We start from the raw sequence: 17342 nt of genomic DNA, 5'->3' as shown, positions 1-17342 counted from the left end.
TAAAGTAAGAGGAATAACTCACTACAAACCATTGAAAATGAAGTAGCTCTGTTTTGTTTTGCTTTTTTACATTTTTAAAACAGTAAAAATCAGACACAGCACCTTTAATCATCTCAATTTTCAAATTTTCTCACTCTTGTTAGAGACAAAACAACCCACATATCTCTCTAGTTCTGCATACTATATTACAATAAAGAACTCCTGTCTTTTTATGTAGAAAAAACCTTGTGAAGCCTGTAGTTTAGACTGAAGTTATGTTGATCGTTGTATTAGTTTAGCAGTTCATATTTTCCTCTTCATTCAGTCCTTGTTCTTACACGCAGCGGCTCGTAACTTCCTCTTCTTGCAGACTACAGTACATTTGCTGCTTGTTCACCAGCGCTCCTGGTCTAAATCATTTATTATGCTCCTCATTTGGGATGCTCTTCGTCTTAGGAGATAGGATAGGGGGATAAACAGTTTGTAGGAGGGCGTGCTAGAGGGCAGACATGATAGGTGTAGGGTGCGTTCAAGGTAATCTGCCCTGTTGGTCTATTTCTCCCCTCGGTGCTTAGGATTTCCACTTTTATGTAATCAGCTGCATATGTATTTGACCATTTTGCTTAACTTTCTCGCAAGCAAACTACTCCTTCCTCTACATATGCTTTGTTTTTCTCTAGACCTCCTTTTTCTTTGCTGATCTCAAAATCCTTTTGTGCAGTTTACCTCCTCAATTAGCGACACATGACATAAATACGCAGTAATAAAAGTCAAATCAGGAATATATTGATGTCAGCTGTTTAGTCGGTGTGACAGTTGTTGCAGTTGTTTTTTATAATTTTATGAACTTTTGTCATAACGACTGACAGAAAGACCAAAGAGACAGGACTCGGGGAACAGTTTATCAATGTTTATTTACGTTTTTTAAATGTGCAAATGAAGGTAGATCGATCAGGGAGTTGAGAGCGGGGTTGTTTGTCGTTGTCCAGGAGTAAATGTTGAGCAGCGGGGTCAGAGACGAGGCGAGCTGGGTCGGAAGGTGCGAGGTTCGTGGTTCGTACCGGTCATGGGGAGCTGGGTCGGAGACAGAGGAGCAAAAATATCCAACTTAGGACGAGTAACAAAATGCAAAAATCTGAAACTGAGCCGAGCAGAGTTGTACCACTGTGGATACGTAGACGATGTGGCGCTGAGTGTCAGGTCCTGGGTCCCTTTGTCCTCCCCAGGTGCAGCTTGATTGCTGATTCGTTGCAGGTGTGTGTGGGAGGAGCCTGGAGATGGGCAGAGATTCAGACACAGAAGGGAGGGGGAAAACAGCACAACAAAAGGCAGAACAGACTGGGATATTGACAGCTTTCCTCACTTAAAACCAGCATGTGTTTCTATATGTCTCTATATTGTCCTAGTTAGCATAGATCAAGGTTTAAACGATATCCTGTTTAAACATATAAGTAAAGGTAATAGGACTTTTACGGGCTGTACTCGGCTCAGAAAGTCTCATAATATTTGAAGTTACTTGAGAGATAAATAACAGCTTCTTAACACATTTGGATATGTTCTGTCCCATGCTCATAGGAAATAAATGCAATATCGTTTGATATCAGGTACCGGCAGATGCTTAAATCTCAAGTATTGAACTCAGTATTTGAACTGAAAAAGCTGGATCCCCACAAAAATATACTCCTCAAATCCCGCTAGTTTTGTTTATTATCACTCCCTTTGCTTTTATCCTTTCTCATCTGCTTTGAAATTTGTATTAGATGATCCTGAAGTGTTGAAATTTCAGTATCATAAGGCTTTTCCTCCCCTTTTGGCACAGCTGGCAGATTTGAGACACTTTAGACGTTGCCAAACAGCGAGACTCGACTCTTCATTAACGAGCTTGATAAAAAGTGCACAGTGATAATGAGTGAGGTGACTGGACTTCGGAATCGCTGCCCACTAAGAATTACACAGATTGACAGGACAATTTACCCAAATACGCAGTTGAGATACGTGGTACTTTGCTCCGTTTCCATGTGGATTTCAGTCTTAATGACAACAGGCTCATTATGGCATTGTGATATAATAAACCAAATCTTAAATACGACTTCCCGATGTTCTGTAATATAACAACCAACGTCTATCGCAAAGTTAAAGAGGCATTATGTAACTTTTCTGGTTGATGGTCGACCACTAACATTGAGACAAACAGGTTACGGGTAATATCTCTGGAGAGGTGACCCTCTGCTCTTAGTGAGAATGCAAGTTTTAGAATTTAGAGTGACAAAAACACCCACAGTGGAAGAATTAGATACCATTAAAGTTATACTCTGGGAGATTACAGGCAAAGAAATAGCATTTTTGTGAGACAGGCAGCTGGCAGATCCTCCACTAGAAAAGTTACAGAGTGCATTTTTACCATAACCATTTAATATGACTTTCTTTCTTTCTTTTTTTGAAAAATATAAAGACTTACTGCTGTGTTCTAACTGTTTTTCAGATGAGCGTGAGGCAGTGCAGAAGAAGACGTTCACTAAATGGGTCAACTCCATCCTGTCCCGGGTCGGCTGTCGTATCTCTGACCTGTATCTGGACCTGCGGGACGGGCGCATGCTCATCAAACTGCTGGAGGTGTTATCCGGAGAGAGGCTGGTGAGTTATACTGCAATACTGTGAAAGTTTAAGGTCATTTTATGAGGTTTAATGCATGTTTGTTTCCATCAAGAAGTCAGCACGGCGTGTGTTCTCTTGTTTTTGGTTCTGCTTTTGGACGGGACAGTGAATGTGACTCAATATAAGATGCATATACTTATGTAAACATTGCCAGATTGTAGCTAGGACTGATTTAAATCCATTTGCTCAAACTTACTCGCACACACGCACATGCATTCAGGAAGATTTAGAATTACCATAAGTGTCTTACCCAAGGACAAAGCAGCAGTGTGAAACAGCGGGGGGGACGGAGCAGGGGACAGAGTCGAGACGGAACCAGAAACTTTTGGATTAGAGGGAGACGGGGTTGGGCTTATCATGTCACTGGTGATGTACTGTGATATATACGGGAAAGATATGACATTTGGGATATTGTGATTTAGTTGTACAGGGATAAGATGTGCGGAGTGACAGGTTTAACTTAAATAATATTCAATTCAGTGTATTTTTCACCATGGTCAGTGTTATATAAGGCACATACATACACACGTAGCCTATACACATGCACATTTGCACACTTAAGCTTCTTCCATACTATATACATAAGAGTATTTTGTACACATACTTTACTGTTTACATATGTATGCCAGTATATAAATGGCACTGTGAAAAAAACATGGACACCCTCAGAAGCTCCATCACCACTGTGTAAGACAAAGTATTTGATGGCTTGGCAGATACTTTTGTTTACTTTATCTCCTTTTTTTCTTTTCCCATCTGAGTTTGACAAGAGGAGAATTTGTAAGAGAGAAAAAAAAATAAAGTTAAACAGATAAAAAGAAAGTATATGTACTAATAAAATTAAATAAAAGAGGAAAAATTTAATAATAACAATAATGATGATAATAATAATAATAATAATGACGATAATAATAATAATAATGATGATGATGATGATGATTATGATGATAATGATGATGATAATAATAATAAATAGCATGAAACAAGCCAGTATAAATATTACAAAAGCCACTGTCATCATCAATTATTTCGTTATCGTAAAATTTTCACATAGAAAAAAGTGGACATAATACCACCCTGCCCTCGTGGTAGACCCCCGTTCCGGCTGGGCACTTCTTCTTCTTCTTCTTCCAAAGCTAATTAGTACGAAGGACACGTCTACATTTTATACATCTATGTCACCTCATTATAAAACCTCTCCTCACTTTTCCAGCCCAAACCGACCAAAGGGCGAATGCGTATCCACTGTCTGGAGAATGTGGACAAAGCTCTGCAGTTCCTCAAAGAGCAGAGGGTCCATCTGGAGAACATGGGGTCACATGACATCGTCGACGGCAACCACCGCCTCATCCTCGGCCTCATCTGGACCATCATCCTCCGCTTCCAGGTACAGCCCAGAAATACACTGTTTATTTACGTATACACAGCTCAATATCAAGAGTTGCCTCAGTGTGACACAAAAGAGTTCACAAACAGTTTAGGTTTGCCAAAAAATGTATATACAGTAATAATAACCGATACTACAAAGCTAGATCCTAATTTGGGCATGTACCGAACGAAGACTTGGAGCTTTAGAATAGTCATCCAGCAATACCATGAATATTCAGTCGGGTCTGAAGTTTTAGTCTTGTGACAGAATGGTAATCGTACTGCCATCCAAAACGCTTACAGACGCGATTTTGTTTAAGTCATAGGAATTACCATATTATGAACAAATCTGGTCATGATTGGTGCCTTCCAGAAACGGTTTGAACTGAGGCAGTGCTTTTGAAACCAGCTTTAAAAATGTAGTAGCGAGCACATTATCATTTCCCCTCTAGGTTGCCAAAAATCATAAGACTTTGACACAGTTCTGGGTCTATGCATTATGCAACAAGAGAAATTATATCAAAATTACTAACAACTTGCTTTACAGCTTTGCCTACTAAGCTCTGGCTAAAACCCCATTGTGTAAATCAATAACTCAGCTTGGTTTAAGTATTGCACTAATTACATTTCTGCAGTTTACATGGCGCCCAGGGATGTTTTCCGACTTATCTCTTTCCTGGAAATGCTGCCTCCAGGTCCTTTCCATGTTCTTAACACGCCCAACACATCAGTCTGCATCTGCACCTGACTTTTATCTCCTCTCAAAAAAGGCAACATGTTTATTTTTAATTTGACAGCGACAGTTATTTTTAGTTTCCGGAGTTCAAACAATATGGCCTCCTGCATTATTCATTCTTGAGAAATTAAAGTAAAAAGTGGAGACTGTCAAAGCTAGACTATATTTAGCAGTCTCCCTGGGCCTTGTCTCTCATATCAGAGCTCTAATTATTGACTCCGTGTGTGGGAATTGGAGATAGGAACTTGTAAAACAGCTGTATCTTTTTGACTTCTGGTTTCTGGTTAATTGAGTGGTTATTGGTAGAATTCGTCAAAACATTTCTTTGATAAATAGTTGCAGCTGTCGTTAAAGTCTCTTCACCTGATAAGTTCTGAAATGTTCAATATTTACTTATAAAACCTTCACTATAAAGCATCTATCTGTCTATTTTGACATATTCGTAATAGCAGTGCTGCTTTTTAACCGTTCATACATGTTTCACTACCCAGTTTTGCCACTAGAGGGAGACAAAGATCTAATCCACATGTCCATAATAATGAAAATAACCACAGCTGCTCTGGGTTAGACTGTGAGGTTGACAAACAGGGGAGTTGACAAAGGGGGACAAAGAGGTCTCTTGTCCCGGGCCGCAGGGTCAGAGGTCACAATACTGGACCTTCTTCTTATTCATTTATATTAGACAGGGGCCCATGCGAGGCTCTGTGCTCCAGGCCTTCAAATTTCTGTTGACGAGCCTGCTTCCTATCACCAATAATCACTCACTTCCCACATTCATAATAGCGAAGTGTCTTGCTTAAGGACACAACGGAACTTTGTCCAAACTTGAATCGATGCGTATGAGCCACTGTCTCTCCACATGTTGTCTAAAAATACTAAGAACTTTAGATTGAATGCCTGCAAGTCTTTCAAACTCTAATAAAGTTATAAATTAGCCATTTCAGAACATTTCTAGCATCATTTCTAGCACCTCCCTCAAACTATTGCACATCAAATAAACATATGCCGCTAAGAAACATGCCCCATGGTTGTCTCAGATTAGTCATAAACTGCATAATTTAATATTATGTCTAAGGAGGAGATCTGATGAACAAAGCTGTTGTGTTGGATCCATTTTAAGCTCCCAGATGTGTTGTTCTGTTGTTTTCGCAGATCCAGGACATTATTGTGGAAACAGGCCAAGCCGACCAAAAGGAGACTCGCTCGGCTAAAGACGCTCTGCTGCTCTGGTGTCAGATGAAGACCGCGGGGTGAGTGGAACCAACACAATCACTTTTTATCATTGAAATCGAATGATATTATAATGTAATCAAACAGCCCTAGATGCATAATTTACACATTCTAATCTGTATAATTCAAACTGCACAAAATTATTACTGACACAAACTTTTAACCTGCGTCTGATTTCAGTCTAATTGTATCAGTTCCTGCGTACAGTTCCTTAAAAATACAGGATTTATCTGTTATTATTAAGTTGGTGATAGATGTGCTGCTAAAAACCTATTTTAACATTCTGCATTTTTAATATTCACCAGCAGAGGGCAGCATTCAAGTATTTGCAGTGAAAGCTTTTACACACATACGCATTTTAAACTTAAGTAAATCATTAAATACAAATGCAATGCTTTTAAAAAACAAAAACAAAACATTATTATCTTTTAAACATTTGTATAGTTGGAATGTTTTGGTAGAATTCGCTCGCTCTTTCGACAGTAAACACAGGACGTACCGGTACATTAATAACGAAAATGTCTTCCATTGATGTAAACCAGATTCTCCTCAGCGTTCCTCCTCCGTCACTTCATTGACGTCTCCCGGTTACTGTTTTTCAGATATCCAAATGTGAACATAACAAACTTCACCACCAGTTGGAAAGATGGCATGGCCTTCAACGCTCTCATACACAAACACCGGTAAGACGAGATGAATGGTTAAACCCGCTGTCCCCAGTATAAACACATATAAACAGACTGCTTTGTGTCCTCATAAGGGTGCATAAGGGTGATATTGTATTATTTTTTTAATATTTTAGGCCCGATCTTGTGGATTATAACGCTCTGAGAAGGTCCAACCCGACGCACAACCTTCAAAATGCCTTCAACGTGGCCGAGCAGAAACTTGGAGTGACAAAACTTTTAGACCCAGAAGGTGAGTTTGGACAAATGACGCAAAATTATTACTAAAATATAAAGAAATTATAAATATTTGACAAATGGTGCAACTCAAACAAACTCCGACATAGTTAGAGTTGTTAAAAAGGATGTAAAGTATTCAAATTGTACTACTGTGCAGCGTATCTGAAATTAATGTCTGCAAATACCTAAAAAAAATACAATGGCCTCAAGTAAAAAGAAATGAAAAGAAACAAATTACAGTAAATGTGTTTTGCCTCTTCACAAGATGTTGAAGCGTTAAACAGTTATTATTTTGAGAGCGCTAATGACGTCCTCTAGGGGGAGTTGTTTAAAGTTATTAAAAGTCCCATATTGTTACTTTAAATCGTCCCTGTTTGTGTTACAGATGTGTTCACAGAAAACCCAGACGAGAAATCCATCATCACTTATGTTGTGGCTTTTTACCACTATTTCTCTAAAATGAAGCAGCTCGCTGTCGAAGGGAAGAGAGTGGGGAAGGTATGCTATATTTAACACTACTACTACTACTACTACTACTACTACTACTACTACTACTACTACTACTACTACTACTACTACTACTACTACTACTACTGCGACTTCCACCATTATTACTTTTACTACTACCACTATATTATTCCCACAAGTACTACTGCTACTGTAACAACTACTACAACAACAATTACTACAACAAGAACAACAACTACTACTATTATTACTACTATTACTGTTACTTCCACCATTACTACTTTTACTACTACCACTACTACTGTTCCCAGAACTTCTACTACCTCTACTGCAACAACTACTACAAGAACAACAACTACCACTATTACCACCACTACTTCTACTACTACTGCAACTTACAACATTACTACTTTGTGGTAGGAGTACTACCACTATCAACTATTACCATAACTACTACTACCACCACTATTACTTACTACTATTACTACTATCCTACTACTACTACAACTGTGACTTCCATCAATAGTACTATTATTACTACCACAATTACTACCACCGGTACTATTACTACTTTTACTCCTACCACTACTATTGCCACTGTACTACCACTGTTACAACTACTTCTACTGCAACAACCACAACAAGAACTACTACTACTACTACCACTACTACTATTACTACTACTACTATTACTGCTCCTACTACTACTACTACTATTATTACTGCTACTCCTCCTCCTACTTCTACTATTACTGCTACTACTACTGCTACTACTACTGCTACTACTACTACTACTACTACTACTACTACTACTACTATTACTATTACTACCACTTTTACCACTCCTACAACCACTACTACTGCTATTACTGCTCCTACTACTACAACTACTACTATTACTGCTACTACTAAAACTGCTACTACTACTACTACTACTACTACCACTTTTACCACTTTTACCACTTCCAACCACTACTACTATTACAAACACTATCACCATTACTCCTACTTCTACTACTGCAACTTTAAGTACTACTATCACCACCACGACTACTACAGCTATCACCATTACTCCTACTATCGCTGCTACTACTACCCCTGATAGTACTTCTCCCGTGTACTCGTCAGGTCCTGGACCAGGCCATAGAGACGGAGAAGATGATTGACAAATATGAGACTCTGGCCTCAGATCTGCTCAAGTGGATTGAACAGACCATAATAATCCTCAACAACCGAAAACTGGCCAACTCCCTGACCGGCGTCCAGCAGCAGCTACAGGCGTTCAACACCTACCGCACTGTCGAGAAACCTCCAAAGTAAGGCATTAACGCTATTAGCTGTAGTCATAGTAACCAGTAATAACAGTAATAACTTTTGTCCTACTCTGTAATGTCTGTCACTTGTAATGAAAATAAAGTTCATGTGGGAGCTTCAAACGTTTCATTTTTGGGTTTTGTCACACCGAGAGGAGGTCTCGGGGGAGACCCACAACACGCCGGAGGGACTGTGTCTCTCGGCTGGCCTGGGAACACCTCGGGGTCCCACTGGAGGAGGTGTCTGGGGTGAGGGAAGTCTGAGAGGAAAGAAAATGGATGGATTTTTGTGTTTTATTTGTGTGAAATTGTCGACTTTTTCCTCACAAACAGTTAAAGATACAATACGTACCTTGTTTGAGGATCTACCACCTGCTTGTCTCCCTGGAGATTTGCCTGGAATGTTCAAGAATGTGGCATTAAACATATCTAGTTTGAGGTCAGATCTGTGGAGAGGCCAGTTCGCTTACAGTATGTTTTTAAGGCTTATATTTTTTTTTTTTTCAAGTTTTTTTTTCCAACACCTGTAACTGAACATATGCAACATAGATAAGTTTAATGCCACTGTGGAACATTACAGACAAAGCAATCTCCATGAAGCTTGCAAAGAGGCAGATCCCCCACTAGAAAAGTTGCACAGTAAACGCTGAAGTGAAGAAAAGAGAAGCTAAGCAAGATTTCAGTTTTATTGCAGTGTTCGCCCTCACCATTAGATGCCACTAAATCCCCTCTTTCTTCCTCTTAATGGCACTATTATTGGTCTCATATCTGTCCCGGTGCAGGTTCCAGGAGAAGGGAAACCTGGAGGTGCTGCTGTTTACGATTCAGAGCCGAATGAGAGCCAACAACCAGAGGGTCTACACACCTAAAGAGGGGGCCCTGGTCTCTGATATTAACAGGGTGAGAACTTTTAGTCATATTTATACACTTTTATTTATGACAGACCTACAGCGAAGTAAACAGACTGTCCTTTTTTGGTACATAAATAAACAGTTTTGACCTGTATTCTTCATCTGAACATTTAGTTATTACAAAACATGTGTTAGCTTCACATCAAAAGACATTTCCATGGAAAAATTCAACTCTGTAATGGCACAAAACACCAAGAAATGCAAAAGGGGAAATAATGCTCTAGATCAGGAGTCTCAAACTCGCGGTCCAGGGGCTAATTGCGGCCCGCGAGATGATATTTTGTGGCCCGCAGGACAATATGAAAGTGTAATTTTAGCGTGGCATTATCATGTTGCGTGTAAAAGGTTCCGCCAAATCGGTAAACCCCAAAAGATTCGACAAATAACGATGTATATCCATAAAATCCACAAGAATTGGCATATTTGTTCATGTATGTTGAAAACAGCGATGACGTTTGAGAAGATTTTAACAAAGCTTTTTTTGTGGAATACCTGATGCGGCCCTCAGATAATTTGAGTTTGAGACCCCTGCTCTAGATGAATGTGCTACTAACACTATAAGCCCAATAAAGCGTGTGAACGTAAGTGAAAACAAATGGTAAATGGTGAGATTTTTCCACCTTCTAGACACTCAAAGCTCTTTACATCAAGGAATCACTCGCCCATTCACACACATTCATACGCCAGTGTACGCAGACACTTAAATTAGGCCACTTGAGTCAAAAATATGTATCTGTCTGTCAGTTATAAAGTGCAGTTATTGTTAACCGTAGGGGGCGATGTACTGATGCAACACTGTGTGAAGACGGCCTCAGTCTCAAGACAATTAGCTCTGAATGAAACACCCTTGAACCTTTTAAAAACATGACAAGAAATCCATAGTTTGCCATATTTGTATAGAAACTCCTGTCTAAGCTCATTCTTACGCCTCATTTTTTACACTCCACTAGCGTTAATGACCTCTAAACTTTCTATTGTACAAAAATATGTCATGAATTCATTGATGCCAACTCTCCCGGTTCACCCCATCATGCGCGCAGGCCTGGGAGCGTCTGGAGCGGGCCGAGCACGAGCGCGAGAGGGTCCTGAGAGACGAGCTGATCCGACAGGAGAAACTGGAGCAGATGGCACGCAGGTTTGACAGGAAGGCCGCCATGAGAGAGACCTGGCTCCTGGAGAACCAAAGACTAGTGGCTCAGGTGAGAAATCAGGCGGTGAGCGGTGATTTGTAAAGAGATGGGAATTGTGTCGTCATGTCTCGTTGAGTTTTCAGTTAGACGAGCCAATGGAGGTTTAAAAATGTTTACGCTAAAGTATTCTGACACTATAGTGGAATAAATGTATTAACCCAGGGGTGTCAGACTCATTTTCACAAAGAGCCACATCAGCGAAATGGTTGCTCTCAAAGGGCCAGATATAAATATAAGACAGTATAAATGTAACCAAATGTGATGTAAAATAAATGTAACTATTTTTTAATCTTGTTAATTAACCGTTTCTGTATTTATTACTTATTCAAGTTACAAATATATTGCATATGGATTTGCATAGATATGAAAAAATGGCTGTGTAACTGTGTATCTCCTCATAAAATGATATTTCAAGACAGTCACACCTTTTAATTTACCTTGTAGCGGGCCACATAAAATGACGTGGCGGGCCGCATTTGGCCCACGGGCCTTGAGTTTGACACATGTGTATTCACCAGTGGATTCTATGTTGTTTTTGTATCGCCTTTTGATGGCCATTGAACTTTTCACCACTCACATTCACACACACATTCATAAACCAGTGTACGCAGACACTGTGACCGAGATGGGTTAGTGTCTTGCCCAAGAGCACAACAATAATATTCATCTGTGGGACCTAGACCTCTCTACCAATAACGTTCATGTCGAGAGTGTTTTTTTTTCTTTTTTTCGAACTGCCAACCTTTAAATCTGAGGAAAAACTGAGCTACTGTTGCCCAGTATCTCATTGGATAATAAAAAATATGATACTTTTTCATTTACTTTTGAAATATGTGAAATCTTAGAAAGCTGGAAAGTTATCGTCAGTTAATGTGAGCTGTAATTTCTCTTGTGGATCAAAGTTTGTAGGAAAAAACATGCAAGATTTTGAAAGTTTGGATTAAAATTTAGCTTAGGGGTAGAAACATTAGGAATAGACAATCATATTTATGTAGAAAAAAACAATCTGGCAGCTAAAAATATATATATATACACTGCCAAATTCAGTTTAACACATGACATTTTGAGCAGCCATATTAAACAGGTAGTCTCAATGCTTTGCCTAATAATGTACTTCAGCGATACTGTTACTGAGATTAAGGTATCACTCTATCTTCCTTCTTTCAAAGCACAGTGAGCTTTACTAATTAAAAATGACATGCTTTAAATTAATTGAGTGCGACAGGGGCCTGTTTGCACACATCTTCATTAACAGTGAGAGGCCGCCAGCAGAGACAGCTTGGCTCCGAAACACTAAGTAATCACACTAACAAGAAAGTGCCAGATGCGAGCACAAAATCAAAATCATTAAGAGAAAGATTAATCGGTTGATGCTCTGATATTATCTTGTCAGTCTTTTTGTTTATTAAAGACGTGCTATGTATCTGAGGGCAGGGGGTCCGCGACTCGCTTGTCTCATGAACGTGTTATTGCTTTGTCTGGATTCTGGGATGTTCCACGGTATTATATTTAATTAAGTTTTATTTATATGGCACAACTTCAGCTGCCAAAAGTGCTTCACGTAAAAACAGATAACACGATACATACAAAATACCAATAGTGTAGCTAGTACTGTATTAAATGCCAGGGAGAAGAGGGGGATTTCCAGTCTAGTCTTAAGCTGCGTTAAAGGCTGAAAGATCTGACAGGCAGAGGGCGCTGTTTCATAGTCTGGGTGCTGCCAAAGTCTTGAGTTGGAGTCTAGGGCTGCAGCACAGTCGTTCCTCACTATATCACAGTTCACCTTTTGCGTTCTCGCTGTTTCGTGGATTTTTTTGTGCAGTTTTTCATGCTTTTTTACATCGTCTGAACGTGCATTGTGTTCTTCGTCCTGATTGGCTGTTGGACTGTAGACCATTGTCCATCAGTCTCCTCCGTGCCGTGTCTCCTGTACAGTACAGAATGTGTTCAGACAAATTTACATAAATGTTGGATCGCAGTGTGACTCTGAAGTGCTGTATGTTTGCAATGTGTTTTCTCCCCGACAAAACCCACAATGTCGATGAAACGTTCTGCACCGACAAAGGCGCCTACGAAGGTTTGAACTTTGAGAGAGTTTAAACAAGAGAGAAATGTGAGAAAATGTTAACGTCTGTGTGAGAAAAGTGTATAAAGTGTGTGGTGAGGGGTTTTACAGCCAAAAACATGGAGAATAATTGACTACTTCACGGATTTTACCTATTGCGGGTTATTTTTAGAACGTAATCCCCGCGATAAACGAGGGATCGCTGTAACTCCCTCAACAGCAATCAGTCAGTCAATAACATCTATAGTATGGCTTTGAACTAATCTAACCTGTCTCCATGGAGATGAGTAGGGAGTGTAATTGGTTACAGGTCAGATCTGTGGAAAAAATAACTGTCCTCAAAGTATGAAGGCATGTTTCTCAGGGTATTTGTTTAGCAATAAAAACAAAACGTGTAGTTGAATAAATACAAGATACAGTACAAGGTTGATGTCACACTGTGGAACATTCTTGAAGACAAAGCAAAATTATCTCCATGGAAACAAGCAAGTTACACAATGCACCTTTAACCTGAATGTCTTTTTCCAGGATAATTTTGGTTACGACCTGCCAGCGGTGGAGGCGGCGAAGAAAAAACACGACGCCATCGAGACGGACATCGCGGCGTACGAGGAGCGCGTTCAAGCCTTGGTGAACATCTCAAAGGAGCTGGAGGCGGAGCGTTACCATGACGCCAAACGCATCGACGTGAGGAAAGACAACATCCTGAGACTGTGGGACTACCTGCAGGAGCTGCTCAAGGCCAGAAGGGGGCGTTTGGACAAGAATCTCACTTTACAAAGGATCTTCCAAGAAATGCTCTACATCATCAACTGGATGGATGAGATGAAGGTACGACATGACGTACTTATAACAGCTGGAACATGTGCCCCTAGTGGTTTAAAAGCGGCGGTACAATCACAACTGAACCTGGGATTTTGTTTTTAGTGCCCACCGCAGCTTTGTATCAGACTCTGGTACTAGGAAAATAGTAAAATACTGTAAAGATAACATTTTATATTCAATAACTATTCAATTTGACCTTTTTGAAAACATGAAATCTGTTCAGTTTGTGAGTGAATGCGTCCCCCCAGGCGTCCCCCGTCCCCTTATTGGAAAACACTGAGCTATTATGGAGAGTCCTTTTTATTCCAAACATATTTTAGACCCAAGATCTGGCAACTCAAAGTGAAAAGCTCAGTCGTCTGATTCAATAATTGGCTTAATAACTTAATACACAATCCAAACATAAACCAAAACGTGAAATACAGATTATCAAATTATCAGAAAACTGTGCAAAAATATACTACTAAATAGTTATTACTGAAAAATCTTAAGGTTTGAATATTACATTTCACTCGTAATACATTTTTGTGTGATTAAGCAATGCAATTCCTTTTAATATTCTGTTCCTCCACGCCCTCCTAGGCCCGCCTGCTGTCTCCAGACTTTGGGAAGCACTTGTTGGAAGTGGAGGACCTGCTCCAGAAACACGCTCTGCTGGAGAATGACATCGCGCTGCAGGCGGAGAGGGTCCAGGGCGCCAGTGCAGCTGCGCTCAAGTTTGCTAACGGAGATAGTAAGCCTGCCAACAACTGCTCCTCTAATTGGCAACCGAGCTCCGTGTTGTCTATGCTGTTCAATTAAGTCATAATTTTGAATCAATTCTTAGCAGATGTGTGTACTTAGTTTAAATATGACGCCATTATAGACACGATAATACGTCTAGAAGTCAATAGAGAGGCGGTAAGTGGGTTGAAAGGTGAAATATGTATCTTTTCTCGTGAAGAAGAAGAAGAAGAAGAAGAGAGAGTCCAGCATCTGCTTGTCTCAGGGGAGGTTGCTTTGCCTGGAATGTTCCACAATATGGCGTTAAACTTACCACCAGGGCAAGTTACAAGTCATATTCATGTTTTTTCAAGACATAGCAATGAAAAAGTGTAATTTTATTGAGAAATGTTTTGTCAAATTAATAGAAAATACAGTCCATTTATGTGCAGATGGATAAGTTTAACGTCATACTGTGGAATCTTACAGGCAAAGCGATAATATCTCCATTGAGACGAGCATGTAGCGAACCCCCCTACCAGAAAAATTACATAACGCACATTTAAATTAACCTCAAAACTACAGCTGTTTTACCATAGACAGCCATAATTCGCATAGAAGCTGTGATGGTGACAGAGGTGGCATTGTTTTGCATTACATTATTTTGCGGATGTGGCCAGATGCAATACTCAGCCACTCAAAAATCCTCCACGGAAAAGTGCCGTGTCAGGTGCAGCTCAATATATTCATGTATTTAAGTAGCTGTCAGCTTTTTAAACCAGGGGAGAGTAAACAGGGTTGTGGAGGGAAAACAAACTATGGCATATTCACAGGTGTCTGTATAATGATGCCCAGCTGGTGGATCACAACCCGAGAGCGTTAGATGTAGTTTTACTATAACGTGTTTAAAGTGTAATATTATTTTAATTGCAAAACATGACTACAGAAAATATACTTCAATACATCTACTGCAGTTTTCATCTAAACCAGGGGCGTCAAACTCATTTTCACCGAGGGCCACAACAGCAAAATGGCTGCTATGAAGGGCCAGTTGTAACTTTACGGCAGTGTAAATATCACTAAATGTAACCGAATGTTGACGTAGACTGTGCCGACCCCGCCTCATAACACAAAAAACATACAGGTCTTTCTCCTCAAAGCACAAACTTGTATTCACTTTCACCTTTCTTCCTTCCAACTTCCTTCCATGCCAACAATTTTCCTCTTCCTGAACATTTTGTGATGATTATTTGCAAATATTTCTCATTTCATTTCTCTCACTTGCTGGGAAAATCTCATTAGTTTATTGTCAGTGCACACATTAAAGCAGTATAGACTTATTTTAAAATGACAGTCATGCCTTTTATCTTCTCGTGGGCCACATAAAAATGACGTGGCGGGCCGCATTTGGCCCCCGGGCCTTGAGTTTGACACATGTGATCTAAACCTTTAAAGCTACCATCGGCAAGTTTAGTTAGCCTTTGTTCAGTCTCACCTGTGCTCTCTGGTCACGCCGAAGCTAGCATACGATTAGACAGCACTAGCGTAGATAGCATCTCTTGGTGATACGTGAGAATACAACAGTAATGGGTCGTCCAGTCTAATTACAGATAGCTTTAAAGCAGGCTCCAAACAACAAAAATGTATTACTAAACATCTATTTTGCTCTCTGTTCCAGCCTATAAGCCGTGCGACCCTCAGGTGATCCGGGACAGGGTGCAGCACTTGGACCTGTGCTACCAAGAGCTATGTGCTTTAGCGGCTCAGAGGAGAGCGCGTTTGGAGCAGTCCCGTGAATTCTGGACCTTTCTTTGGGAAGTGGCCGAACTGGAGAGCTGGATTCGCGAGAAAGAGCAGATTTTCTCATCCCTGGATTACGGAAAAGACCTTACAAGCGTCCAAATTCTTCAAAGCAAGCACAGCGCGTTTGAGGACGAACTTGGGGCCAGAAGAAACCATCTACAGCAAGTTTTAGCTGAAGGAGATAAAATGGTCCAAGCTAAACATTTTGGAGCACCTCAAGTTCAAGAATCCATGAATGACATCAAGAGGCAGTGGGACCAGTTGGAAGAGCTAGCCGCGTTTCGCAAACAAAATCTGCAAGATACGCAAAGATTTTTCCAGTTTCAAGGCGATGCGGATGATCTCAAAGCCTGGCTGTTGGACACTAAGAGGCAGATGACCAGTGAAGACGTTGGAAATGACGAATATACCACACAGCGCCTACTGAAAAAGCACAATGATTTGAGAAATGAAACTATCAAGAATGGGGCTACCATAGAAGCGCTGTCCAAACAAGCTAACGCGCTACCAGAAGAGCTGCAGAACACGCCGGATATTCAGAGGAGGCTTAAGGATATTAAAGATTTGTACATGGAGCTCCTGGCGCTTGCTGATCTCAGGCAGAAGAAGCTGGATGATACGATGGCACTGTACACAATCTTCAGTGAGACCGATGCTTGTGAGCTCTGGATGGGCCAGAAGGAGACGTGGTTGGTCGGGCTGGATGTGCCGGAAAAATTGGAAGATCTGGAAGTCATACAAAACAGGTATAAACAAGACGTTGTGTTATTAACTTGCATTTAAAGGAACTGCATCCAGCCTGGCCTCTTGCTGGTTTAAAACGGTACTACAGTGTGGCCCAAAAGTCACTGACTGTAAAACAAAAAATCATAACTAACATAACATAATTTAGAACGACTCTTCCGACATTAATCTGAGCAAATACAGCACCGAAGAACGAAGCCTCATTGTACAGCGGTACTTTGAGTCATATTCGACATTTTAATACCAGAGATGCCCCGAGCGTAAACGCCATTAAAGGAATAATAAGTGGTTTTCAAAGACAGGGGGCAGTATGTGATCTCCACAGACCTGACTAGTCCCGATTTCTTCCTGTGGAGCGATCTTAAAGAAAAGGTGTTTGTGAAATAAACCTCAGACGACTTAATAAACGACTTAAAATGTAATATCGAGGATCAAATAAGAGACATAA

The 17342-nt window shown here is 40.3% G+C and overlaps 1 protein-coding gene across 1 annotated transcript in view; it reads left to right on the top strand.

Annotated features, from left to right (window-relative positions):
* The window catches only part of sptb (spectrin, beta, erythrocytic), a 75713-nt gene that overhangs the window by 18562 nt on the left and 39809 nt on the right, over window positions 1-17342 (top strand). Inside the window, exons 3-14 of the mRNA XM_033987729.2 lie at window positions 2462-2613; window positions 3848-4021; window positions 5891-5988; window positions 6571-6651; window positions 6771-6886; window positions 7259-7371; window positions 8470-8657; window positions 9437-9554; window positions 10606-10764; window positions 13349-13651; window positions 14228-14378; window positions 16026-16896. Of these exons, the coding sequence (XP_033843620.1) occupies window positions 2462-2613; window positions 3848-4021; window positions 5891-5988; window positions 6571-6651; window positions 6771-6886; window positions 7259-7371; window positions 8470-8657; window positions 9437-9554; window positions 10606-10764; window positions 13349-13651; window positions 14228-14378; window positions 16026-16896 (2524 nt within the window). The remainder of the gene's footprint in view (window positions 1-2461; window positions 2614-3847; window positions 4022-5890; window positions 5989-6570; window positions 6652-6770; window positions 6887-7258; window positions 7372-8469; window positions 8658-9436; window positions 9555-10605; window positions 10765-13348; window positions 13652-14227; window positions 14379-16025; window positions 16897-17342) is intronic.

This window comes from Periophthalmus magnuspinnatus, chromosome 22 (genome assembly GCF_009829125.3).
Source record: "Periophthalmus magnuspinnatus isolate fPerMag1 chromosome 22, fPerMag1.2.pri, whole genome shotgun sequence".
Taxonomy (NCBI): Eukaryota; Metazoa; Chordata; class Actinopteri; order Gobiiformes; family Gobiidae; genus Periophthalmus; species Periophthalmus magnuspinnatus.
The sequence above is the reverse complement of the archived record's forward strand: the minus strand, read 5'-3'. Positions and strand labels throughout refer to the sequence as shown.